This window comes from Dipodomys ordii, unplaced genomic scaffold, assembly GCF_000151885.1.
Source record: "Dipodomys ordii isolate 6190 unplaced genomic scaffold, Dord_2.0 Scaffold95, whole genome shotgun sequence".
Classification (NCBI taxonomy): domain Eukaryota; kingdom Metazoa; phylum Chordata; class Mammalia; order Rodentia; family Heteromyidae; genus Dipodomys; species Dipodomys ordii.
The window spans coordinates 3,975,518-4,001,498 of record NW_012267311.1 but is presented as its reverse complement, the minus strand read 5'-3'; the positions used below and the strand labels follow the sequence as shown (position 1 = coordinate 4,001,498).

The 25,981-nt window shown below is 41.0% G+C and overlaps 1 protein-coding gene across 2 annotated transcripts in view; it reads right to left on the bottom strand.

Annotated features, from left to right (window-relative positions):
• Unc13b (unc-13 homolog B (C. elegans)) overlaps window positions 1-25,981 on the bottom strand; it is a 180,285-nt gene that overhangs the window by 10,626 nt on the left and 143,678 nt on the right. For both annotated transcript variants that reach the window (XM_013026666.1, XM_013026665.1), the window contains 14 exons: window positions 23,651-23,729; window positions 21,613-21,687; window positions 20,968-21,187; window positions 19,092-19,319; window positions 18,345-18,486; window positions 16,170-16,339; window positions 15,631-15,746; window positions 14,844-15,007; window positions 13,816-13,966; window positions 12,069-12,137; window positions 10,542-10,631; window positions 10,065-10,193; window positions 5,598-5,725; window positions 4,898-4,983 (listed from right to left, as the gene is read on the bottom strand). In XM_013026666.1, coding sequence (XP_012882120.1) covers window positions 4,898-4,983; window positions 5,598-5,725; window positions 10,065-10,193; window positions 10,542-10,631; window positions 12,069-12,137; window positions 13,816-13,966; window positions 14,844-15,007; window positions 15,631-15,746; window positions 16,170-16,339; window positions 18,345-18,486; window positions 19,092-19,319; window positions 20,968-21,187; window positions 21,613-21,687; window positions 23,651-23,729 — 1,847 coding nt within the window. The remainder of the gene's footprint in view (window positions 1-4,897; window positions 4,984-5,597; window positions 5,726-10,064; window positions 10,194-10,541; window positions 10,632-12,068; window positions 12,138-13,815; window positions 13,967-14,843; window positions 15,008-15,630; window positions 15,747-16,169; window positions 16,340-18,344; window positions 18,487-19,091; window positions 19,320-20,967; window positions 21,188-21,612; window positions 21,688-23,650; window positions 23,730-25,981) is intronic.

Genomic DNA, 25,981 nt, shown 5'->3' with positions numbered 1-25,981 from the left:
TATGAAGCAGTAAGCAGGAAAAGGTATAAGACTAAAGGCAAAGGACAACAACTAAAAGTTCTTACCACCAGGAAAGAGGACTTTTCGAATACGAATGATAGTGGTTGCTTGTGATGGAGCAGAGACACCAATGAGCAACAACGGTGGAAAATCAGGGATGTTAGAGAGACCCTCTTCTCCACCCCTTTCCCTGCAGTCCTAGAAACAAAGCACTACAACCAAGAGCACCATCCATCCTCTTTCCTGTTCAGCAACCCCCTAGAAGTAGGAACAGGGCTACCCCATGACTTCAGAGTTCCTCTTTTCTTCCAAGTAACATATAATTCTCTGTCAATCCATTATCTGTCCTCAGACCTCAGGCCCAAATTTCTACACTAAACATTAACATCTGTGGTTTAAACACCAATGAATGCTGAGAGACCGGTTATGCTTTATTCTAACTAGGCCTAAGGAGTTATGTTCCAGCAAGGTTATACGTTATTGTTGGTGGTGGTAGTGAGTTGATCTATCAGAAGGGGCAATCATGTTTCCATAACCTCTTGCTCTTGACTTCTGCTTTTCTTCCTGCATCTTTCATCATTGGAGAGTTCTTTTAACCTCCTGATTTCAACTATCTAGTTTGAAATCTTCTTAATCTCTCTAGGGTTCTGATATTAGAGGTTTAGATGGAACACTTACTTCACTGTTGCCTAAGTTTGACTTGAATCTCCATCACTCACCATCTTAACATCGCTGGTAATGTTGAACAGGGTATGCTGACTAGTCTTATCTTCTTATTCAGTGCTGAGATTTATCGTAAGATTTTCTTTCTTCCTCTATATCCACTTATGTCTAACTGCTACTGATTTTATCCCCCCAAATCCTCTGGAATCTATCTAATTCCTTCTAGCTATACTATTTACTGCCTAGGTTTCCTTACCACATCTCTAACCTAGATTATTACAAAAGTCTCTACTCTGATTATTCTCCCTTCAATACATTCTCCACAGTGCACCCATAGTAAGTGGCCTTTGTATATATAAATCAGATCATGTCAATCCATCCCTTAACGTGTAATTGGCTCTCAATTGCTTCACAGTGAAGTCCAGAAGCCTAAACCTGGCTTAGACCTGCTTCATGATCTGGCTCTGTCATAACTCACCACCCATATCTCTTACTGACCATTTTTCCTGCTCTCTGAAGTGCTGGTCACTAAACTGCTGTTTTCATTTCTCTAAACAAAAGACATACTGCACACTCTGCATGAAATGTTCTGTCTCCTTTTGCTGTCATTACTATCCTCCCTTCTCACTCTGGGCCTGAGAGTTCTTGTATTTTCTTAGCAAATAATGTTTATTTTTTATGGCATTTAAAAGTTGTATTTCTAGATTTGTCTGAACTTTTCAAGGGTTGGGGCTATACTTTATTCATCTTAGTGGGGAGCCAACAACTAGTACAATACTTAGCATAAAGAAAATATTCAAGAAACAGTGATTGACTGCAAAGGGGCACTGGGGAACTTCCTGTTTCATGTTTTAGTTGGGAGAGTAGTTTCATGTATTTTATTTTATATGTTATAGCCCAATAAAGTTGACATAGGAAATACTAGGTGAAGACCAGCATTTTCTTTAGTTTTTAAATGGCTTTCTTTCATTTTTGAGGCATGGTCTTGCTACATAGCCCATTCTGGCCTTGAGCTCTTGATCATCCTGCCTCAGCCTCCCAAGTGCTAGGTTTATAGACTTGTACCACAATGCCTGGCTAAGAACAATGTTTGCTTTTTATTATTTTTTGTGACACTGGGGTTTGAACTCAGAGCCTTGGACTTGCTAGGAAGGCATTCTACTACTTGAGCCAAGTCTATAGTCCTTTCAAAGTTATTTTTTAAATATGGTCTCACATTTTTTCTTGGGCTAGCCTGGACTCCAATCTTCTTGTTTATTGCCTACAGCATAGCTGGGATAACAAGCTCACACCAACATGCCCAGCTTATTTGTTGAGAGGAGTCTTGACAACTTTTTGCCCTGGCTGGTCTAAACTGTAGTTCTCCATATCTGAGCAGTTGGGATTATAGGCATGAGTTTCTGTGCCAGGCCAGGATAACAGTTTCAACTTTTCTTTTCACAATCAAGTTAATATTGTTATATCATTCAGGACCCCAAGCTCCTCCCCTCAACTTGCTCTTCATATTCTCAGACTAACTAGGTTTTGCTACAACTTTACAGTAGCTATCATAGCTCATTCTTCCTTCTCCAATCCCTAATATAAAACAAACTGGTTTTTGTTTGTTTGTTTTGGTCATGGGGCTTGAACTCAGGGCCTGGGCAGTGTCCCTGTGCTTTTTTGCTTAAAACTAGTGTTCTACCACTCTGAGCCACAGCTCCATTTCTGGTTTTCTGGTGGATGAAATAAGAGTCTCACACACTTTCCTGCCTAGGCTGTCTTTGAACTATGATACTAAGATCTCAGCCTCCTGAGTAGTTAGGATTACAGGCGTGAGCCCCCAGTGCCTTTTACTCAAGACTAGTGTTCTACCACTTGAGCCACAGCTCTATTTCTGGAGATGAGAGTCTCATGGACTTTCCTGCCTGGGCTGGCTTTAAATCACAACCATCAGATCTCAGCCTCCTGAGTAGCTAGGATTACAGGCATGAGCTGCTGATCCTAGCTAAACAATCTATTATCTGCATTCTCTAGTTCTATCTCTCCTACTTCTAGCTGCTCCTCTCTTCCACTGTGGAAAAATTTTGTTAAAATTCTATTTTTTACATGGTATTTCTGTCTATAGTGGCTTCTTCTTGCTTTTAATAATGAAGATTGTATTCAATACCCTGGATAAATTGTCAGGTAGTATTCTTACTGTATTTTACAGATCTCAGTTTCTTATCAGTTCAACATAATAATTCATGACTCCATTTTACAGATAAGAAAATGGAAGCTTGTAAAAATTAAGTAGTTCAGTCCAAGGTCACAATGCTAAGTGGTAAAACTGAAATTTGAGACCTAGACATTTGTTTCTTGTTCTTCTCTCTCCTCCCTTTTCTCCCCCTTCCCATTCTCCTTTCCTCCCTCTTTCTCTCTCCCTCCTTCCTCTCCCTTTCTTTGGTGCCAGTACCAGAGCTTGAACTCATTCAACTTATTGGCTCATAGCTAGTGTTCTACCACTTGAGCCACACCTCCAGTTTGGCTTTTTGCTGATTAGAGATGAAATCTTTTGGACTTTTCTGCCCAGGTTTGTCTTTGAGGAACCACAATCCTACAGATAACAGCCTCCTGAGTAGTTAGATTTACAGTGTGAGCCACCAGTGCCCAGCTTTGTTCATTCTTCTAAGGCAGTTTTTTACTCTTTTGTGTGTGTGTGTGTGTGTGTGTGTGTGTGTGTGTGTGTTTGCTTTAAACATTAGCGAACTCTCTTTTCAAAAGATACCTTACCTAGAATTCCATTTAAGATTATTAAAGCAAGCAGACTTTGTTAACACCAGGTAAAGAGCTGAGTCTAGACTTCCCCTTTTAACTTAACTTCTGAGATATTTGTCTAAAAAAAACAACCTCTGCTCTGCTCTTCCTTACATAACCCTTCCCCCTTGTAAAATTGATTAAATTTTCAGGGGTATTCATCCTTTTCTCCAAACCCACTGTACATGTTCTTTAAGAACCACAACCACACTCCCCAGTTTGGTGAATGTTACCTCATCAAGGTAAGGGAAGTCAGGTAACCTCCTCACTGATCTGACAGGCTAATGTGTGGGCTAAAGTTCCAGGTGAATCCAGTGTCAGCAGGACTCAACTACAGCTCTGAGATTGAATTTCAGAATCTACATGTATAGTCTGTGGCTATCACAAACTTAAGCATACATTTCTCTTTCAATCTCAAGAATCACTGTTTCTAAACCTCACAAGTTTAAGCCCGAAGGCTATTCCTCTATACTCACATAAGATCCAGACTCTACTTTGTGCTTGCCCCAGATGGTTTTTCCTCTTTCTAGATCTACTTTCTCAGACTGAAGAATTATACTAACACATATAAACAGACCCCCAAAATTCAGCTAAATAGCACAGATGGGTACAGGTCTGACATAGATAGGGAGTGATATGTTTGTGGAGCAAGGTGGGAAATGAAAAAACAAAGATGAATGAACAAGATGAATAATAATGTATCTGTAGCCCTGCTCTATAGTAAGGAGAGGGATATTTGGCTTTGCCACACTAATTCACACAAACTTTCAAAGAAAGCCAGGCTAGTCAATCTCTAGCATGAGGAAATTACAATATTTATCTCTATATTTAAGTTTCTCTGACTTTTCCCCCCTATATTGAGGCTTGAATTCCTTGTGCTTCCAAGGCACACTTTACCACTTGAACTATGCCCCCTTCCCTTTTTGCTCCAGTTATTTTTCCAATAAAGTCTTACTTTTATGTTGGATTGGACCATAGTTCTACTATTTATGCTTCCCACATAACTACAATGACAGGCAAATGTCACTTTGCCCAGCTTTCACTGGTTGAGATGGGCTCTTGCAAAGTTTTTGCCAGGGCTGACCTCAAACTGCTATCCTTCCAATTTCTGCTTCCCAAATAGCTAGGATTATAGGCGTGAATGACTATACCCAGTCATCTCTGAATTATAAAGGTAAGTTTTATAAGAACACTCTCTAAGATTTGAGCCACCATCCTAAGAATGCTCACCAGAGGAGAGGTGATCTCCGACTTGGAAAGTCTTGAATAGGAACTTGTTCTAAAGCTGGAAGATCCTACATTCATATAGCCATTTCCATTATTTCCTTTGGTGCAACTTTGCATATCCAAGGCCTCCTACCATGGCAAGGATCCCTCTAGTTTCTCACTGTACCATTTACCCACAACATGTAGTTATCTGGAGCAAAAGGACAGTTTTCAAGGTACTTGGGCAGACCCTTACCTTCCAGTGCATATTTCATGTCTTGGGAAAACAGATGCCACATCACTTCTGCACTTACTTTTCCCACATTCAACTCTTGAGGAAACCTGGATGGTGGGAGAAAACACAGTCAGAGAACAAGGTAAGAGCCATTTATTTGTTTCGACTTTTTCTAAGGTGCTTAGTTCTTGGAAGTCATATTGAGGAAAAACTAGGGAAATGAGCTAGGCTCAAATGGAGAAAAGGGGCCCAGGGTGACAAGTAAGGATATAGGGGTCCACTTAGGCATGATGGGCCCAATGGGGAGAATGTCTAGAAGGCAAGGCATTGAGGGTGAGAGGAGGGGAAGGTTGGGGCAGGTCTAGGTAAAATAAGCTGAAGGAGGGCAAAGGACTAGGCTTTAGGAAGGCCCACTTTATTCAGAGTGGACAGACACATGCACACATAGTCTCTGGATCTTCTGGGGGTTCTATAGTAGCCACAGTCCCAGAAGCTTCTCACTCCCGAGAGGCAGGCTCGGTCAGGCATGCGCCCTCCATTATATTTCCACACCTGTCTCCAGAAACAGTTACCCAGACAGATACAAGGGACAGAGGGACAGATGGACGGACAGTTGGAAGAGGTGGCACTGCAAACATACAGAGACAGGAAAGAAAGAGGCTGTTAGACAGAGAGACAGACCAATCACTGAACAGACAGGATCAAGTAGAGTGATACTCACTGGTTCAGAACAGGTGTATAAGAATTCTTATCTTCCTCTATGATTGACACAATGAGTGTAATGAGTTTGGGCCAGAAATCTAGGTTCTGAATGCTGGGTCCTTGTTCCTCTGGAGGTAGCTCCTGATTCTTGTTCCAGAGGAGATCAATGAGAGAGAGACACACAGTAAGTCAGGAGAGAATTGGGAAGGATCTCAAGTCTTTCTCTTTTTCTTCTCTTATACATGCTGCTTCCTCTTGAATCAGAGACCCTTTCACTACTAGAAACTGTTTTCCACAAGACTGCCTCTATTCTTTGAGAGGGAGGATAATTAAGAGGTCCTTTATCCCTTGAGAACTTCCCTCCCCAGCTTGGGGCACTGATCTGATGAGGTTGGTCAGCTAGGAGTTATATAGATGCTCATTTTTCTTACTTCTTCTCTCAGTTGCTATGGGTATATTCCCTGACTGAAATTAGCACTGTTTAACCTCATTAAGTAGGTCTGATTCCATGTGACTCACACAGGTTGCCCTTCTTTTGCAGTAGTGTTCTTCAGATTCCTTTCCCTACTTAGCACTCAAATACATTCCAGCTCTGAAAAGCTCCCTCACATTCTGCTACTGAACAGACCTTACGTGCATTTTGGCCTTTCAGCAATATAGGACTTCCCTGCACTTCCTGAAGTTCACTTGGGAGAAGAAGTGAACTTAGAAAGCTATTTAGCTAGCTGGATAAGAAATGACTCTGTTTAAGAAGAGGCAAGCGAAACAATGGTAGATTTTAGAAAAAGAGGAACCATTCCACATTTAGATTCCATACTAGATAAGCTATGGTCACCACAGACATTGAATTAGACATTATCTCCTATTTGTTTAAAAGCAAAGGTGAAGCTGCCTAGAGGTACAGGAATAGTGCTTGTGTGTGGATGCCTACATTCTGTGACTTCTACCACTTTAATATCACTTAAATGAATCTCTTCATTTTACTTTTTCTGGCACAATCCTGACTGAAGCTCTTGTCATTTAAGGATCCCTTTAGTCTTTAAATCTTTTTTAATTATTTTTGTTTTGTTTTGAGACAGGATTTCACTCTGTAGCCTAATCTGGCCTTGAACTCACATCCTCCTGCCTCTTCCTTCCACATGAGGATTACAGTGTGTATCACCATACCTACATTGGATCTCCTTGATCTTTAAATTTTAATCCAATACCTCTGCCAGGAAATTGTCACTGATTTTTCTATAAGGAAAATCTCAAAGTGCTACTCCTCTGCATAAAGCTCTTCAATGTCCTTCAATGCTCTTCAATTAAGCTCTACAAAATGGTCTTTCAGAAAATGACCTCTCTCAACCTCATGCCCAGCCACTTTGTGTTGCAGCCAGCACCACCTCACAATCACCACTGACTGTGGTGTCAGGTACTCTGCTAATAATAATGTTGCATACTTTATTTCAATTGATCCTCATAATAATTGTATGATTAGAAGTCATCACCTAAGGACAGCAAAGTTATGTGGTTTGTCTAAAGTTATGTGGCTTATCTAAAGTTATGTGTCTGTAAATAGCAGAACCAAGATTTGATCCCAGATAAGAATTCCAAATCTAATGGTACAAATGCCCTTATAAAAAAAAGTTTATGGCCAGGCGCTGGTGGCTCACGCCTGTAATCCTAGCTACTCAGGAGGCTGAGATCTAAGGATTGCGGTTCAAAGCCAGCCTGGGCAGGAAAGTCCATGAGACTCTTATCTCCAATAAACCACTAGAAAACCGGAAGTGGCACTGTGGCTTAAGTGGTAGAGCACTCACCTTGAGCTGAAGAGCGCAGGGACAATGCCCAAGCCCAGAGTTCAAGCCCAGACTGACCAAAAAAAAAAAAAAAAGTTTATGGCTGGGTGCCAGTGGCTCATACCTGTAATCCTAGTTACTGAGGAGGCTGAGATCTGAGGATCATGGTTCAAAGCCAGCATGGGCAGAAAAGTCTATAAGACTCTTATCTCCAATTAACCACTACAAAACCAGAAGTGGTGCTGTGGCTCAAGTGGTAGAATGCTCGCCTTGAGCTGAAGAGCACATGGAATAGCGCCCAAGCCCAGAGTTCAAGCCCCACAACCGACAAAAAAAAAAAAAAAAAAGTTTATGTTATCCTAAACTAACATACTCATGCACAATTCTGTGTCTCCAAACATTTTGTTTTTACTACATGATATTCATACCCATATTACTACCATTTCTTTAGTTATTCCTATTTCTTCCTCAAAATCTTCTCTGAGTTTCCCCTGATATCTCTAGTCTGGTTAGTTGCCTTTCTTCTGGGCATCTCAAATGCTCAGTTTGTTAAATATTGGATAAGCAAATGAATAAATTAGGTCAATGAATGAAAGTCAGTAGATGGAAATGCCAAAAACAACAACCACCAGGGTTTACTACAGTGTAAGTATGGAACAATAAGAAAATGAGATTGAGAGGCTTATCAAAATAGTAAGGCTAATAAGAACAAAATTAGTTCATTTGCAGGGAAATGGATAGACCTACAACAAATCATGTTAAGCTAAGCCAAGATCATAGACACAAAGGACATGTGTTTTCTCTCATATGCAGAAGCTAGATCTAAAATACACTGGGACATGATAAACTGTACAGGATTCTAGGTATCCACACACAGTGAGGTCAAAGGAGAGGAACACAAAGGTGCATCATCATACAAAATAATATTTATCAAAATGAACTCCAGGTAACGGAAATGAGGTTTTATTCTTTGTTGTTGTTTTCATTTTTTCTTATTGTCTTGTTTCTTCATTTATCTGTCTTTGGAAATGCAAGGGGGTACAGAAATGGAGGGACAAAGGGTAAACAAATGCAGTGGTTACATTCACTAGACAATATGTTGAAAATGAGCTAATCAAATTGTGGGTGGGAAGGGGTGGGGAGGAAAAAACTAGGAGAGAGTAAGAGAAGGGGTGACATTGTCCAAAAAGAAATGAAAATGTACTCTTTACATGCCTATGTAAATGCAACCCCTCTGTATATCACCTTTGTAATAACAATAAAAAAATACTAAGGCTGAAGCAAGTTATTGAGTGCTTTGTAAGCCTTATTATATTCTCCTGCTTGGGCAGAGACCAAATATTCAAACAGACTCCTGAGCATAGTTGAAAAATCAAAGATGAAAGTGTCTTTTCCCAACCAAAGAGAATCCATAGATGGTTGAAAGGAGCTCAGTATGTAGCAAGCAAAATAAAGGCTCCAGGAAAATTTCTCATGGACATCAGAATCAATGGAAAGTTATATAACCTTAAAAGGAAAAACTGTTAAATATTTGGCTAGCACAAAAAATATGTTTGGGAATGAGCACGAAAAGTACATTTGGGAATGAGAAAAGGCAGCATAAACAAGACTTTACTAAGGTGGTTCCAGAAAGCATTACAGATTGTATGTATTAACTCAAAGATAGATGTATAATAGATTCTTATCATTTTATCCTACTGTCTTTCCAGGTCTATCTCAAATATTCCTTGTTTTATGTAGCTTTTCCCATTAATTGATCAATAGTGACTTTATCTTCCTTAGAATCTCTTAAGTCGCATCTCCTTTTTAGGGCCCTCCTAACAGACTATTTTGCCATGAAATTATAGACTTACTGAAGTGGCATTGTTGCTTTCCTTAGACCTGACCTAGAGTATTCAACATATAATTGTTCGATTAAAGGAAAGCTACGCTTTAATGATATTCTTAAGAAAGGGATGGTAGGGGAAAAACAAAGGAGGAGACAACAATGCTTGATAAGAAATGTACTCTTTACTTTGCTCATGTAACTTAACCCCTCCTCTGTACAGTATTCTCACAATAAAAAACTTATTTAAAAAAAAGAAAGGAACTAAACTGTAATTGGACAGAGAAGAAAATCCTGACTTTGAAATGAAGGGCGGAGTATATATTATTAGAAGGAACTAGAAAAAGTGATCTATTAAGTCACTAGATACCAAATTAGGATCCTAGCCTATAACAGGTAAAATGGCTCAGCCTCACAGGAAGTCAACTGGTTAAAATATTTCAGAAGATTATGCACATAGAGAGAAGTGATTAAAAGGAAGAGTTAAACTTTCCCAGCCAGAAGCTCAGAGATAGCTACAGATCTGAGAGTTAGGCAGCATGGTATTCATAGGGATCCATATAAGTCAGAACAAAACAAACCTTGAGCCTGAGAGGGACTGGGAAGGACTCGCAATTTCACTACTCAGCCACCAAACAATGCAGAAACTTATCATTGCTCTTTCTATTCTACCCAGGTATGTTACATTTTGTCCAAGGGTCGCTGTTAATCCGCAAATGTCTCACATATGAAACAGATGATCAATAGTCCATAACCCATTCACCCTTGAGAACATCAAGGACTTTATCTTGAGATCTTTTCCACCATAACTCTAGCAAAGATAAACTGAGGTTCCAGAGAGCCAGTGTCAGCTGGCCCCACCTGCTCCTAAACTTCTTACCAGCTGGTATTGGTGGCTGTATAAATCATGGCAGTTATTGAAGATATACTCATATGTAGAGTTCAAACAAGCCTTCACACAATCCTTTACCACCTGGCTGGCTCTTGGAGGGCTCTGCAGTTCTTGTACCTGCCAATTAATATGAAAAAATACAGGCTCAGGGTTCTGCTCACATGGATAGGGTATCTTACTAGTACTTCCCTAAACCTGCACCAGATTCTTTCATGCCTTTTTAAGTTCCTATACCTTTCTTTGCTATGAAACTGCTAGAATAGTGGATGGGAAGAACTACTAGTCTATCTTCATTAGCCTACAATTTATGAGTTTTCTCGAAAGTAATCTAGGGAACAGGTGTATGGAAATGGGAGCTTAGTGGTGATGAATCCGTAGCCTCAGACTATTCTCAGTGACTCTTATTGTCTGTGTTCCTGAGACCAAGTTTTCAGCCCAGTACTAGCCAGCCTGGCCCATACTTACCTTCATTCTAAAAAAGGTGATGCTAGTCAACAAATCCACTGTAGATTTTAAATCCTGAAGCCTCTCAGGGCTTCCAGCAGGGAAGTTATTCTGTTGCAAATTAAATAAATGTGAGATAGGATCAGAACAATAAAAACTTTTCCTCCCAAAGCAATGAAATAAAAAGCTACCCTGACATCCTCACTATAATTCTACTTCTCAAGCAATATGATCATTTGTTCAGTTCTCCTCCCCATCCCCATGAAGATTCTCCACAAAATGAGTTCTTAAAAATTACAATTAATTGTATATACTTGAATATAAGTGAAGTTATACTATAGATCAAATGAAGATAGAGTACCCATATTTTTCATATACCCTAGCTCTTCTAGGTTCTAGAGCCAATAGATAGCAGAGCTCAGTAAAACTTCTTTGGAATGCATTCCTAAGGATTTTGGTAAGTGCCTTACTTTATTCCCTTAGGCATAGATTTTAGGGGGAAGCTGCCATGGAGAGCTGAAGGGAAACATTAAGCCATGATCCATTTGGTCAGTTTTTAAGCCTGCAGATAGCTATGTATATGCATTATTCATATAAATGGAAGACATGGGCATACAATGAAAACTTCTTTTTTACTTTTGATCTTGTACTTTTTATTTTATTTATTTTATTTTTTTTGTCGGTCGTGGGGTTTGCACTCTGGGCCTGGGCGCTGTCCCTCAGCTCTTCAGCTCAAGGCGAGCGCTCTACCACTTGAGCTACAGCGCCACTTCCGGTTTTCTGGTGGTTTAGTGGAGATAGGAGTCTCACGGTCTCTCCTGCCCGGGCTGGCTTTGAACTGAGATCCTCAGATCTCAGCCTCCTGAATAGCTAGGATTACAGGCGTGAGCCACCAGCGCCCGGCTAATTTTTAATATGCATATATTGTCTGTTCTGGAATCTCACATTTTAAGTAAGCAATGATACCATTCTATGAAGATCTAACTTAGGAGCTAAGAAACTGACCATTTCCATATCCTATTCACCTCAGATACCTACTGCCTTATTACTACTATTTCTTCCCTCCATGATAGAGAAGGACATAACCTCTAATACAATTTACTTGCCAAAGACATTATACTCTTTTATCTAGATTCTCATACTTCTTTAGAAAATGAGAATAGTATACAAAATACAAAATAGAAATGTAACTATTTAATTTTTAAAATTTTTATATTTATCTTTCCTAAGTATCTAATTTTTAAAATGACACTTTTGGAAGAGATTATCCTCAGTAAGCTCCCAAGGGAAAATGCCATTAGAGAGTTTGGCAGAGTAACAAATGGTTTTGGAAAGCCAAATTTCTACTAAAAACAGTCACATCTGCTGCTTATATGTTCATATTCCTTGAAGCTAGGAAAATCACAGGTGACAGTGTCAGTAGTCAGTCAGGTAGATGTGATGACAGGTCAATTTTCTTTGTCTTTGATATTATAGCAAGGATGGGCCTATACCTCCCTAGACTGAGCTTGATATATTATCCCATTCCACAGCCATATCTTCACTTACTCTGTATGTAGAGAGGTCAATCCGCAGTGAGTTGTGGAGCTGGTCCAGCAGTTTAACAAATCTCTCTTTCTGAGGATTAGAAACAATAGGGAAGAGAAAGATGACAAGTTTCTGAGCCCTCTAGACTACAGCAGAAACTGAACTACTTCTTTGTAAGTATAAAAGATACAGAGGAGACATGTGGCTGGCAATATATCCTATACAATTCTTGTCCATTGCAAGAACAAGGAAATAAGATAGGGCCTATTTCTTAGCAGCTCTGTCTCAAACTTGGAAATCTTTTCACACTGACAAGGGGAAAGTCAACTCCCTAGGAAGGGAAATATCTCTTTCTATACATACTTCTCCATCTCTTCTATATATGCATCTCCATCCCTTTATGACTATAACTCAATTTAATCAGATAAAAGGGAATCCAAACACATTTTCAAACTTGCTTCTAAGTCTGTGCTACTTATCCTTGGGCTTATACTTGATTTATCATCATTATAGTTTTATAGACACAATCTAGTAGTGATGATGAGAGGGAAAAATAGCAATGCATTTTCTAGTGTGTGGACTATTTTCCTTTTCCAGGGTGTGTACTTCCTTGTATTGGTCGGACAGACATGAAAGATCTCTCTTTAAACCAGGAGTAGGGAGCCCTTTTTCTACTTATATATCAAAATATTAGAAAAAATACAGTCAGGGCTATTTGTACATTTATAACATCATTTGTGGGCCATGAAAATTACCAATACAGGAATATGGCCATGAGTAGCCAACAAGAAGCAAACAAGAAGCATGTGTCTGTCCCATCAAGAACTTTATATAGCCTGAGGGTCAGACATTCCCTACCCCTGCAAGTTTAAACCAAGATGCACATAACTTTCCTTAGTGTAGATATTAAATGTGGAGCTCTGGACCTGCAAGTTGTGCCTTTAAGATTGCTATGTAGTCTTAGAACTTATATATTAGGAAGTGGCACTGTAGTTCAAGAGGTAGAGCGCTAGCCTTGAGCTGAAGAGCTGAGGAACAGCGCTCAGGCCCAGAGTTCAAGCCCCATGACCGACCAAAAAAAAGAAATTATATACTAATTATATTAGGTACTGACTAAATCAATGCATAATGGGATAAGACAAAATGGAACCAATATTCTACTGACTTAATCAATTATGTTAATTCATCTATGTAAAGATTTCATCAACAACAACAAAAGCAGGCCCCAGAGGCACAGTAAATTGGGCAGATATCAGTAATTTTAAACCTACAAAAATAAATAATTTTTATGGTGTGTCAGAAATGTTTCATTCATTTTATATAGAATTCTGCATAATGTCTCAACCTCTCAGCTACCTTAACACCAGGAAGTACACACCCTGGAAAAGAAAAATAGTCCAGACATTGGAAAAGGTTCAGGACACACTGGCATCTTGGCTTAGACATTGATCTCATATGAGCCTAAGTGGAATAGAGAGGCTGAATAATATTAAGAAAGATCTGTAATTGGACCTGCAAGACTGAAGGACATTTTTACTCAACCAAATTGTTGGCCCAAAGAGGGTCTGCCCAAGCAGCAACCCTTAAACCAGTGGTGCTACTATTTACCAGTGTCTGAGAAGAATCTATTAGTAGGCTACATATCTATGAAGAAAGAAAGTTAATCTGTTAAGTTTGTAACAATCAGTCAAGTCTAAAGAGCCATCCAGAACATAGCAAACTTTTTAACTGATAACTAATATGTACATATGTGTTTCATCACACTCACCCCAAAGTTTGAGGCTGCAAAACGATCAGATGCAGAGACATTGGTGGAGGCAGTTGTGTGGGCATAGTAGGCATTGATGTTGGCCAATAAAGTACTCATCACGGCTGGCACACCAGGACACATATATTTTGATGACAAACATGCAAAGTGCCTGAAAAATACAGTATCTTCATTCTTAAAGACTTTGTACCTGGGCGCCAGTGGCTCACTCCTGTAATCCTAGCTACTCAGGAAGCTGAGATCTGAGGATCACGGTTCAAAGCCAGCCCAGGCAGGAAAGTCTGTGAGACTCTTATCTCCAATAAAACCACTAGAAAACTGGAAGTGGTGCTGTTGTTCAAGTGGTAGAGTGCTTGCCTTGAGCTGAAGAGTGCAGGGACAGTACCCAAGCCCAGAGTTCAAGCCCCACGACAGACCAAAAAAAACAAAAAACAAAAAACTTTGCAGGCTTACAGAAAAAAACAAACAGAGATCAATGAAGCACAGTCAAAGCAATCGCTACCCAGTAGTTTCACAGGGATGCTTCCTGTATTACAGATCCAGGCACAACCTCACCAAAAGCCATATCTCCCAGAAGTCAGGAGTTTCTGTTATGTGAGTCTTGGCAACTCCAGAGAAGGTATTTTTCCCTACAGTTCATCTGCCATCTGACTCTCAGGCCAGTCTAAGTCAGCCTGTCAGTCATGCACACATGTACATGAGTGTACTCATTTATATGAACACATGCATGTCCTGTCTGATCTGGGCATGTGCACCTTTGCATACTCTTTTATGCCCTATTCCTTTCCTACTCTTGACCTTAAACAGATAAATAAATACTTCCTCCCTAAGTTACTGACAAACATTCACTTTCTATAAACACTGTCTTTATCTTAGTAAGAGCATAGATCCACACACTCAGTTCAGAAGAAAAAAAGGAATCAATAAACACTACCTGACTAAGCACTTGTCTGCCATAATATGTGCCCCACCGCATTAGTCTTCCCAAGAATTAGTAGTCACTTCCCAGATCCCTAGGGGAGCCTTACGTCATGGCCTGGTATATGGACTCGATGCCATAGCGCATGGCAAACTCATCCACAATTTCTTGGGCTGTCTCATCAAAGTAAACCTTCCATGCATCATCTCCTCGAGCCTCAGGGATCCGGACTACTCCACTGCCTTGAATGTCTGTGAGGAAATGGAAAAGGTTCTGCAGAATATAGAGCAAAGAAAAGGAAAGCATTAAAAAAAAGAATAAGAAAGAAAAACAGCCAGGAATGGTAAAGCATGTTTATAATCCCAGCTATTTGGTAGGCTCAGCAAGGGTTGTGAATTTGAGACTAGCCTAGGCAAAGTTAGTGAGACCTTGTCTCAAAACAAAATTAAAAAATAAAGGGTTGGAGGAATCATTCAAGTGGTAGAGTATTTGTCTAGTAAACGCAAGGCTCTGGGTTCAATCCCCAATACCACAGGGAGAGGAGGGAAGGGGAGGAAAAGAAAATAGATAGGGAAGAAAGGAGATAGGAGGAAGACAGTGAGAAACTGAAGGTAAAGTTCAGGAGAATGTAAGATTCTGTAGAAACATTGTCTTTAAAATCACCGCTCAGTTCCTCCTATAGCCCTAGTAGGCTGTTCTCACACTAATGAAAGTGAAGAGTCTGAGCTCAGTCTCTCCGGCTGTCCAATGTAGCACAATGAGCCAAGGATAAAACAAAAAGAGGTTCCAGATCTCCAGTCACCTCACAAGCAACCCTGCTTATGGTCAAGTGTCCTTTTCTGCTTTCTTCCTCACTACCCTCCTTGCCTACACCCACCTGCAAACGGCTTGCTCACCTCATGGAGACATGTATACTGCACATGGTATGGGGCTACCTTCTCCTCTCCCTTGATCTCCACACTGATTTGTAGTCGGATAGCCCCTGAGACAGCTGACTTGTCTGTCCTTTTCTCTAGGAACAAAAGAAGACTGGAGATTGACACCAATGCAACTATATATGGTACATCTGTAGACAGTCCATCTGTACAGACAGTCCATCCTGGAAAGAATGGCATTCAAGGAAAGAATGGCACCCACCCAAATGACCACATACTCCATAAATACTCCTGTCCTGTCTGAGTAGGGGAACAGGAGTGCTAAAGGCAGTCGTGATAAAGATGAAGACTGAAGGGCCTTCTATAGCTGGAGAATGTGCAAGCCTGAATGAGTTATAGCCACCACCACTCGTCCCTACTCATGGCCAGCTATCTGAAGGTAAGATAGGCTATGTATAGAAATATGCTTTACTGATTGGCATTTTTGGTAAATAGAAATTTTCCCAGTCCCTCTTCATGGTCTCCCTCATAAACAACTTTTCCTGGTTCAGTTTTCTCACCCAGATTGTACCAGACATCCATCTCGCCACTCAGTGTCCGAACCTCAATGATAGTTTGGCCGAGAAAATCATCAGACTCTCGCTTTAGCCGCTGTTTTACTTTGGACTTGATATCATCATCTTCATCCCACACACGTACCTTAATGCGGTCGGAAGAATTGTGGCACTCACTGTGAGAGAATTAGGCAGACTTTGTTAGGGACAGATCCAACATAATTCACTCTAATTACTTCCAATTTCCTCACAAAAAGCTTCATCAACTATACTTGAAAAAGGAGGAGGAGTCAGTGGACTCCAGCAAATGCCTCTCCATTCTTCAGGGGTGAGGAGAGGAATAAATAATTAGGGTCAGTTCTGGCTTTCCTATGCAGCTAGCTATACCAGCAATACTACAAGCTGATACACAGAGCTCCACAGAGCTCCAGGAAGCAATTGCTAGCTTCCTTTTCAGAATATGCAATATAAAGTCAGAAAAGACTCAAGATATTCCTAGTATGTCCAACTGGTCATATCTGCTTAGCTTTCTAATTTCTCCATCTAACTGTGTTGGTGAATTTCTATTACACTTCACTATATCCTTTTCTTCTTTCTCTCTTTTTTTTCCTTTTTCTTTTTTGGTCGGTTGTGGGGCTTGAACTTGGCCTGGATGCTATCCCTGAGCTCTTCAGCTCAAGGTAAGCATTCTACTACTTGAGCCACAGTGCCACTTCTGGTTTTCTGGTGGTTAATTGGAGATAAGAGTCTCATGGACTTTCCTGCCTGGGCTGGTTTTGAACTAGGATCCTCAGATCTCAGCCTCCTGAGTAGCTAGGATTACAGGCGTGAGCTACCGGTGCCCAGCCAACTATTTGCTTGAATGGCCATTTCCTCTCTGGTATTTGCTTTGGAGAAAGGAATTGTCAGGTCTCCTGCATGCTAACCTCCCTACAGTTATTTTCTGGATCCTGCTTCCTCACTCAAAAGTTGAACTCAATAACTCCGTTATATTAACTGCTCATTTCCCTATGTTCTTTTTTTTTTTTTTGTCAGTCGTGGGGCCTGAATTCTGGGCCTGGATGCTGTTTGTCAGCTCTTCAGCTCAAGGCTAGCACTCTACCACTTGAGCCACAGCACCACTTCCAGCTTTTTCTGCTTATGTGGTAGAATTGAACCCAGGACCTGTGCATGCAAGGCAAGCACTCTACCACTGAGCCACCTTCCCAGTCCCTTCTCTATGTCCTTATCTTTCCTTGTTATATTGAAATATTATAGTGTAACTACTGTTCTACTGAAAATAATAGACAAATCACAAATTAGTTTCTTGAAAACAGAAATTGAATTATTCAGTTTGAGAAAAAAATCATTATATACATAATAGTAATATAGTAAATTATTCACTACAAGTACACAAAAATGGCCACATACCAGTTCATTTAAAATTGGTCATAGAAGACCAATTCATATTCATAGTAAAACATTCATATTCTTAAAATAAACAGGTGCGTCCCCTGGTAATTGTTGCTCTGGACTAGAGATTAATTTTATGTCCATTCCCTTTTACATGGGTTCTTCCAGGAGCCAACAGAAGATAGGTAAACCAGTCTGATCAGCTATTCAGACCCAAAATCTTGATTCGAGGCACCTGGATTCTTCAGATAGTATTCAAGCTTTTATCTACTTTTCAACAACCATTCCTTCTTTTCTACCATAGCTCTAAGAAAGTAAGGGGGTAGAAGTAAAAGTTTGGGTTCTACAGGAAGAAAAGCTTCTGGAGAATGGAGGTGTCTCTAGATCCCAGATTTCCATCTTCAAGCCAGAATTATCCAATGGTAAGATAAGGACTTTGTTTTCTCACTCCTCAGAATAGCTCAACCCTTCCTAGGCAGGGTGGAAGGCCAGGGAGGTAAAACAGAGTGGTCAGTTCTTGGTCTTGTCACTGAGTGTAGAAAAACCTTCTTAATGCTGGTTAAAAAACAATAATGGGGTGATCCTATGTCCCCTTAATAAGCCTAGTTAAGAAAGGGCTTGGGTAAATGCCCAGAGACAGTATGATTGTTGCCCAAGTAAGCATTTAAAAAATGAGATTTCTCCACTGCCTTTTTCCAATATTTTCTGGGTTAAGCCAGAAAAGCAGGATGTAATACAGCTTCTAAAATACACACTGTCTCAGGTAAGATAAAACCCTCTATGACTTACAAATGGAACTTCTCCTCCCAAACAGGATTCAAGTTTCCAAAAATGGTCTTTGTACGTTTCTTGGTTTTGCCAACTTGCACAGTCACATAAGGGTCACTGGATCCTGTTTTGTCCTTGGCTTGTAGGCCCTGGGCACACACCACTGCAACCCAAGCATAAATAGGAGGTTTCAGAGTACACATCCAAGTGAGTCAAAAGTCTGCGATAGCACTAGTCACAGGCTACACTATGGTAATATTCATAGTCTTCCAATGCTCTCTGCACAACAAACATAATCTTACTACTCTATATCTACCCTTAGTCTTAGGCCACCATCTACTTCTTCAATGTTCAGCCCAAGAATCCCATCTCCTTACCTGGGCTCTAACTGACCACTTATCCCTCACTGGATACACACATAGTTTAGTCCCACCCATCCAGTGAGTAAAATACTGGTTAACTATTCCATAATCTGCCTAACACTTTTCCCAAACCCCAGTTCTTATAATATCAAACTGTTAGTCAAGTCTTATAGTGTCAGGCTATTAGCAAGTCTTTATATAAACTTGCTATAATTAATACTGTTTGAAAGTGCCAGTTTTGCTTCTCTCCAGCACCAGAATCTAAGTGAGGAGGAATCATGAACATTTGGGTCTTCCCACTTCCACTTAGTTCTATCTTCTTTCTCCCAGGTCCCTTACTTCATACCCAGATGCTTCTTTCCCAGGGAAAACATAGCACTGTCCCTTCAGATTTCTGCCTGCTTACCCGTGATGGTAATTTTGGCTGACCATTTGGAGGTCCCATCTAGTACACTTTGTTTCACCGTTTTCATCTGCTGAACATGGGCAACTTTGCTCACTGTGAAGACATCCCGGATAACTTCAAAGATCTCTGGCTTATTCCGCTCTCGAATCTTCATGCGGTCCTTCATGGCCATGATAATGTTCTGGGTCCGATCCTCAGCTCCATGTTTAGAACTCTTTTCTGCAGCGCCTGAAGAATGACCCAGAGAGTCGCGCTAAACAACAGGTTACCTCTCAGACCAAAACTGAGCTAAGGAAAAGGCCCTAGGAGATGACAAGAGCAATGGAAGAAGCTTAGAAAGACAGGGATCATTCTGAGAAATGGAAAAAGTGAAGTCTGCTCTCTGGCCAGTGGAGTTCAAAACGTAACTCAAAGAGTAGCAAAATCTTGATAATGGTAATGAGGGTTCATTATTCTATTCTATTTAGACACATGTTGAAACTTATCATCAGTTATCCAATCTAAGGTCAAAATATCACCAATGGGTATCTCAGATATGAGGAGGAGTAGTGAATGGGCAAGACAATACCAACAATCTCATAAAACTGCCAAGCATAATGAAAATCCCAGAATTCATTATGGCACACAGTTGGGTTCTGCCCTATAACTCTAGTATCTTTAATTACATCAAATAGTGTGGTATAATAAGAAATGTATGGCTTTTGATACCAATCTTGAGTTCAAACCCTGTCTTCATTACTCCTAGCTTGAAGAACCATTTTTCTCTAAGTACAAATAATGATGCTTGTCTCTCAGGGTTATAATAGACATTAGTTCAGATAGTATATATGAAGTATTTGCCAAGGGTCTACAATATAGCATTAAATTGTCACTATTTCTTCATCCTCCTCTTTCTCCTTCTCCTCCTTCTTTTCCTCCTTTCCCTCCTCCTCCTCTTCTTCCTCCTCCTCTCCTTCTTCTCTTTCTTCTCCTCCCCCTCTTCCTCTTCTTCCTCCTCCTCCTCTTCCTCTTCTTCCTCCTCCTTCTGTCTTCTCCTTCTGTCTTCTCCTTCTCTTTCTCCTCTTCTCTTCCTCCTCCTTCTTCCCTTCTCACACCATAATCCTTAAAGCCTTTGTTACTATGGCTTGGTTTGATGACATAGAAGAGTACTTTCCCACATGGCTCTTCCCTGCTCTTCTTGGGGTTGGGCCATAATGAGTGAAAGCTGAGGAGAAGGAGGATGTAAGGAGAAAGAAACTTGGAGCACTACCAACCTCCTGATCAGAACTTGTTTCATCTGCTTCTATGTTCCTCATTCTGCCAGGGCAATACAAATCATATATGTAACTCCCATATTCAGGCCTTGGGAGTTTGACACACTCTCCCTAGACCTCTGTTCCATCTGTTTGAAACTTCTATTCCTGGCACTGTCATTTAAAAGTTCTATTTAAAAACAAGGAATAAATGCTGTCTTGTTGAAGTACTAAGGCCTAAAATTCACAAGGGTCTTCTGTGAGGCCTAGGCCTAGAACATCATAGAGCTTACTTTCTTTATTTGTTATTAGTTTCAGTCCCTGATTCAACACTCCTCTAGTCACTTGGGCAGTAAGGTCACTGTGGGGTATGTACTATATAAATTAACCTTCTGGAATCAACTAAACCCTAGAAGAAATTCTTGCTTCACGAGAAAGCTGTAGCAAGTTCTAAAAGTGCTTAAGCGGGTATCATAAGACCTGCTATTTGGAAAGGCAACCCATATTTATTTAGCAGACTACCTTCTCTGGAAAGGAAAGAACTTTAGAAACAGGTAGGTGAGTCTTCAGCTTTTTGCTGAAGACTGTTGTGGAGAGCCCCTGATGTCCCCACTCCTCACCCTTCCTCTCACAGGAATACTCACGCTGCAGGCAGTCAGCATTGAGCAGGTCCTGGCACTTCTCATGGCACTTGACGCCACACTCACTGCAGCGCATGCCCTGCCGGGCAATGCCCCAGAGCATACCTTCACACTCATAGCAGTAGGTGGGAGTAGTAGCTGTCCAGACCTCAAAGTTGTGAGGTGTAGTACAGGAGATGGGGTAGATTAAGGCCTGCAGGGTTTTCTTATATACATGGGATTTCTGAAAGACACATTCCCCATTATTCACCAGTGGTTTTATGATTCTGGGGGAGTTACAAAACTGAGATCCTGTAGGACAGTCAGGACCCTCTTTTCCCTCCTGCAGAAAAGACATTTTAACTTGGCCCAACCCACTGTCCTGACTGACAGACCAAAGTCTCTAATAAAGTTTGCTTTTGATCAGATAACACAAATTTGACTTAAAGCTAGGCTTGAGTCTTCTCCCAGCATTCACCCTTTCTAACAAAATAGAGTATTAGGCCCACCATAAAACGCTGCAATATGAGACTCTAGTCTGGATATTGGTTACAATGCAGAAAATTGAGATCTTATGCTGTTTCATCAACTTTTGAATTCTATTTAGTATGGCTATAGAAATGATAATTCTAAAGCCAGTGGATTCATACAAGCCCATGGGTCACTTACCAGCTCTTCATCCTTGAGAGAGGTACGTGTAGCCATTGCAGAAGTAATCCCCGCCTTCCGGGACTGGACCAGTGACTATAAGAAAGGCCTTGCTGTCAGCCCTGGCCATCACCAGGGACTGGCAAAGTACTGGGGAGGAAGCTTTAGTCACCAAAGCTACATGACTATAACTTACACAATGGATTTTTACTGTCCTTCACAGGGACTTCCTTTGGCAACAAGTAACTAGTAATCCAGGTTAAGATGCAAACTCCATGATCCTCAGGGGAGTAGTCTAGCAATGTTGGAATAGTACTTCCTACAGGGTAATCTATCATCTGAGGTACTTCTTTTCCTTCACTATTCTTAGGTGTCCTATCCCACAGAAATTCCTTGTTTACAGGATGAAAAAAGAAAATGAAAGCTTAGAATTCCAGTAGAAAACAAGTTATAAGAATAAGAGAGAAACAACTCTTTCAGTGACATTAAAGAACCATCATCAGGAATGAGATTCCATGGTAATGGCTATCTACTGGAACCTCCCAATACATAATCAGTGGTGGGCTGTAGAGCCCAGTAGTTCAAACAAGCAGGACACTTGGAAAACAAAAAGGCAAAGTAACCTCAGTCAAATTAAGCTGGGAAGGAAAGCGGGGATGGGTTGTCCTGCTAGCCAGGCTCTTGTGTACAGGATCCCAGGTATCTTGCAAGCCCAAGCTTTAGGGATACCCCTAGGAAAGATAATGATTTCCTTAAGTCAGCAAACACTAGGGAGACTAAAGTCATACTATCAGCTTAAACAGGAGGACCAGCTGGGTGGGGCACAAATAGTTTGGGATGTGGACTCTTAAAAGGACGAGGAGGGGCTCTGGAAACACTCACCATGGCCTGTGCAGAGGAGAGCAGAGAAAGGAACAACATGATGTTAAAGCCCCTCAAGAGCATGAAAACTTTCAGAGGCAGCTGAGTATCTTCCCTATAGTCCAACGTAGAGAACATGTTCTAATCCCCTTTGCCTCTAACCACTAAAATCTCTTAAATTCAACCAACTGGCTAGGGCCTAGAGTTCCTATTCTAAGGACAGTTATGCTACAAAATGAAAGACAGGCAAGTGGAGAGGACAGAGAAGGGGAAATAAGATATGAACTAAATACTTGCCGTGGGCAAGAAAGGAAAAACCAATGAAAATCACACTGAAAAGGAGGGAAAAGAGAAAACGGGAAATAAAGAAATAACAAAGTGAAAATGTGAGGTGACACTTTCAGCCAGCTAAGAGGCAAAACATGAGTGGGAGGAAAAAGAGAAAAGAGAATGGAGGATGGAGAAAAGGAGTAGATAGGAAGAATAGAATGGAAAAAACTGAAAGAAACAGCAGAAAACAGTCCTAAGACAAGGATTCAGTAAACTCCTACAACTTACATCTAACCTTGAACTCTGAGACTCCTGGGAGGTCTGGACTCCATTCTACCCCCCGACAACCACAGGCTACAGACCCAGAAAGGGGGCTGGTGGTTATCCTCAAGGTCTTGTGATTAGCTTTCATGCCTAAGCCTGTTGCAATTCTATTCTACAAATGTTTACATTGCTTCTTGATGCCAGTCATTGGGTTACCAGAGATAGTATGAATAATGTCCTAGGAAAAGGTTTTTATTTGACCTCTAGGGAAGCGTCAAGTTTTAGTCCTGTTCATTACACTTTGAGCTCAACAATCTAGATTAAGGGTTACAGGCAATTCACAGTCCAGGCCATCAATGAAGGCTATAGGGCACTTATAGGAGTTAGATGCCTATGGGAAGACTGTAGAGCCTAGCTTTACGGGCCAAAACCACAAATGTTCTAGGTAAAAGTTTGATCTACTGAAGAGTGTAGAGGTCTGGCTAGGAGTGAGGTAGAACAAGGTGCTACTGAAGCCAATATAAAGTCCTAGTAAGAGACTTAGAATGATTATAAGCCCATTATGAGCCACTAAATGGACCTGTTCCAATCTTAACAGTTTTCCAAGGCTCAATGGGGGATGCCATAAGGCTACTTCCTATACTTGTGCAAAGTCTTCACTCACCAGATCACTGACAAGAGGCAGTGGCTTTTTTCTGCGTAGATCTGGCATACTGTCAATGCCATAGAGCCCTCCAGCTGGCCTAAGGAGAGAAGAAAAGAAAATATGTCAGATTCAGAGGTCCACTCTCCTCACTCTCCCTCTCCCCAGAGGAAGATGAGTACAAGGTAGCTTCTACCATGTGCCTTTGAAAGGGTTAAGGAAGACAATAAATAGAAAAGATATAACCATGTGATGAGCAATGGAATCTGCTCACATGCTTCTAGCTAAGGACTAAAATCATTTATCCAAGAGAGTGAAGCTACATCTACTTATTTGAAGATACTTGTGTTCCTGAAGGTAAGGTAAGAATTAGTGGTCAAGAGAGTTCCTGCCCACACATAGACCAGAAACACTATACCTCAAAGAGACATCCTGCATGGCCTATGCTAGAACAAAGCCCACAGGAATGGCTCTATAGGAAAAGCCTACTGTCTAGGTGAGCAAGACTAGTAAAGTATGATAAGTAAAAAGAGACCTTCTCGGGCTGGGAAGGTGGCTCAGTGGTAGAATGCTTGCCTTGCATGCATGAGGCCCTGGGTTCAATTCCTCAGCACCACATAAGCAAAAAGAAAAAAGCCAGAAGTGGCACTGTGGCTCAAGTGGTAGAGTGCTAGCCTTGAGCTGAAGAGCTAAGGGACAGCGCCCAGGCCCAGAGTTCAGCCCCACGACCAGAACTCCCCCACCCCCCAAAAAAGAGACCTTCTCAATCCAAAAGTAAAAAGGTCACCAGTTTTGCCTATCCAAGCCTTTTGAAGAAAAGGGTTTCCATAGACAGAGAAGTCTTCATAATCAAGAGCAGACAGGGAGGTGGGATAGGAGACAAAAAAATACAACGTGAAGGGTGCATTTAGAAAGGAAACAGCATAGTGACTCAGTCTGGCCTTGTTCTACAGACACACAATAGAGACCAGAGGAAAATGATAGACCAATTGGAGATAGCTAAAACTTTTTTTCAGTCGATCATGGGGCCTGAACTTGGGCCTAGGTGCTGTCCCTGAGTTCTTTTGCTCAGGCTAATGCTCTACCACTTTGAGCCACAGCATTACTTTTGATTTTCTGGTGGTTAATTGGAGATAAGAGTCTCACAAACTTTCTGCCTAGACAGGCTTTGAGCCATAATCCTCAGATCTCAGCCTCCTGAGTAGCTAGGATTACAGGCGTGAGCCACCAGCGCTCAGCGATCTAAAACTTTTATATCTTTACTATATTTAATTTTGTTGTTTTCCTGTTCTTCAATAAAATGTAATTAAAAAACAGAAGATATCTCCAAAAGAACATTGGTCTTATACTGAATTAATCTAAGTTCACCTGCACTTCCATAACTCCCTATATGTCTTTTGCCAATATTTCCTCTTTGAGTTTTGGTATCATGCCTATAAAATGGGGTGAAAGGGCTACAAAAATCTCTCTACCCTTTGCTGAAACTCTGAGACTTTTTTTTTCCTGATCATGGGGCCTAAACTCTGAGCCTGGGCACTCTCCCTCAGCTCTTCAGCTCAAGGCTAGTGCTCTACCACTTGAGCCATAGCATCACTTCTGGCTTTTTCTGCTTATGTGGTGCTGAAGAACTAAACCCAGGGCAGCATGCATGCAAGGCAAGCACTCTACCACTGAGTCACCTTCCCAGCCCTGAAATTCTGAGCTTTAATGAGAGGAGATAGTTAAAAACACAACAACCCATGTACTTAATTGTTTTGCTTTGGTTTGAGACAAGGTCTCTCCATGTTGCCTAGACTGGCCTCAAACTTGAGACCCTTCTGTCTTAGCTTAGTGCTAGGATTATAGATGTGTTTCCCCATGACCAGCTATTCATGTGCTTGTTTTTAATGAGATCAACAAGTTGAAGGTGAGTTTGTACACCACAGCTGATCTAAAGAAAGAAGTCTCAGAAGAATAAATTGATACTTCTACTACATAACAAAGAATAGAAGCCGAGCGCTGGTGGCTCACGCCTGTAATCCTAGCTACTCAGGAGGCTGAGATCTGAGGATCGCGGTTCAAACCGGAAGTGGTGCTGTAGCTCAAGTGGTAGAGCGCTCGCCTTGAGCTGAAGAGCTGAGGGACAGCGCCCAGGCCCAGAGTTTAAGCCCCACAACCGACCAAAAAAAAAAAGAAAACAAAGAATAGAATCACAAATTGGGTCAAAGCCACAAGCTAGAACAGTCAACATGTTGATTTTGAATTAACTATTTCTGAGCTTAGAAATTTGTTTTTAATGCAATTACCAGCCTAGGGAAACTCTGTTTTTGTGAAAGCTTCTAAAGACTAAGGTGAAGGAAAGGAACACAAAAG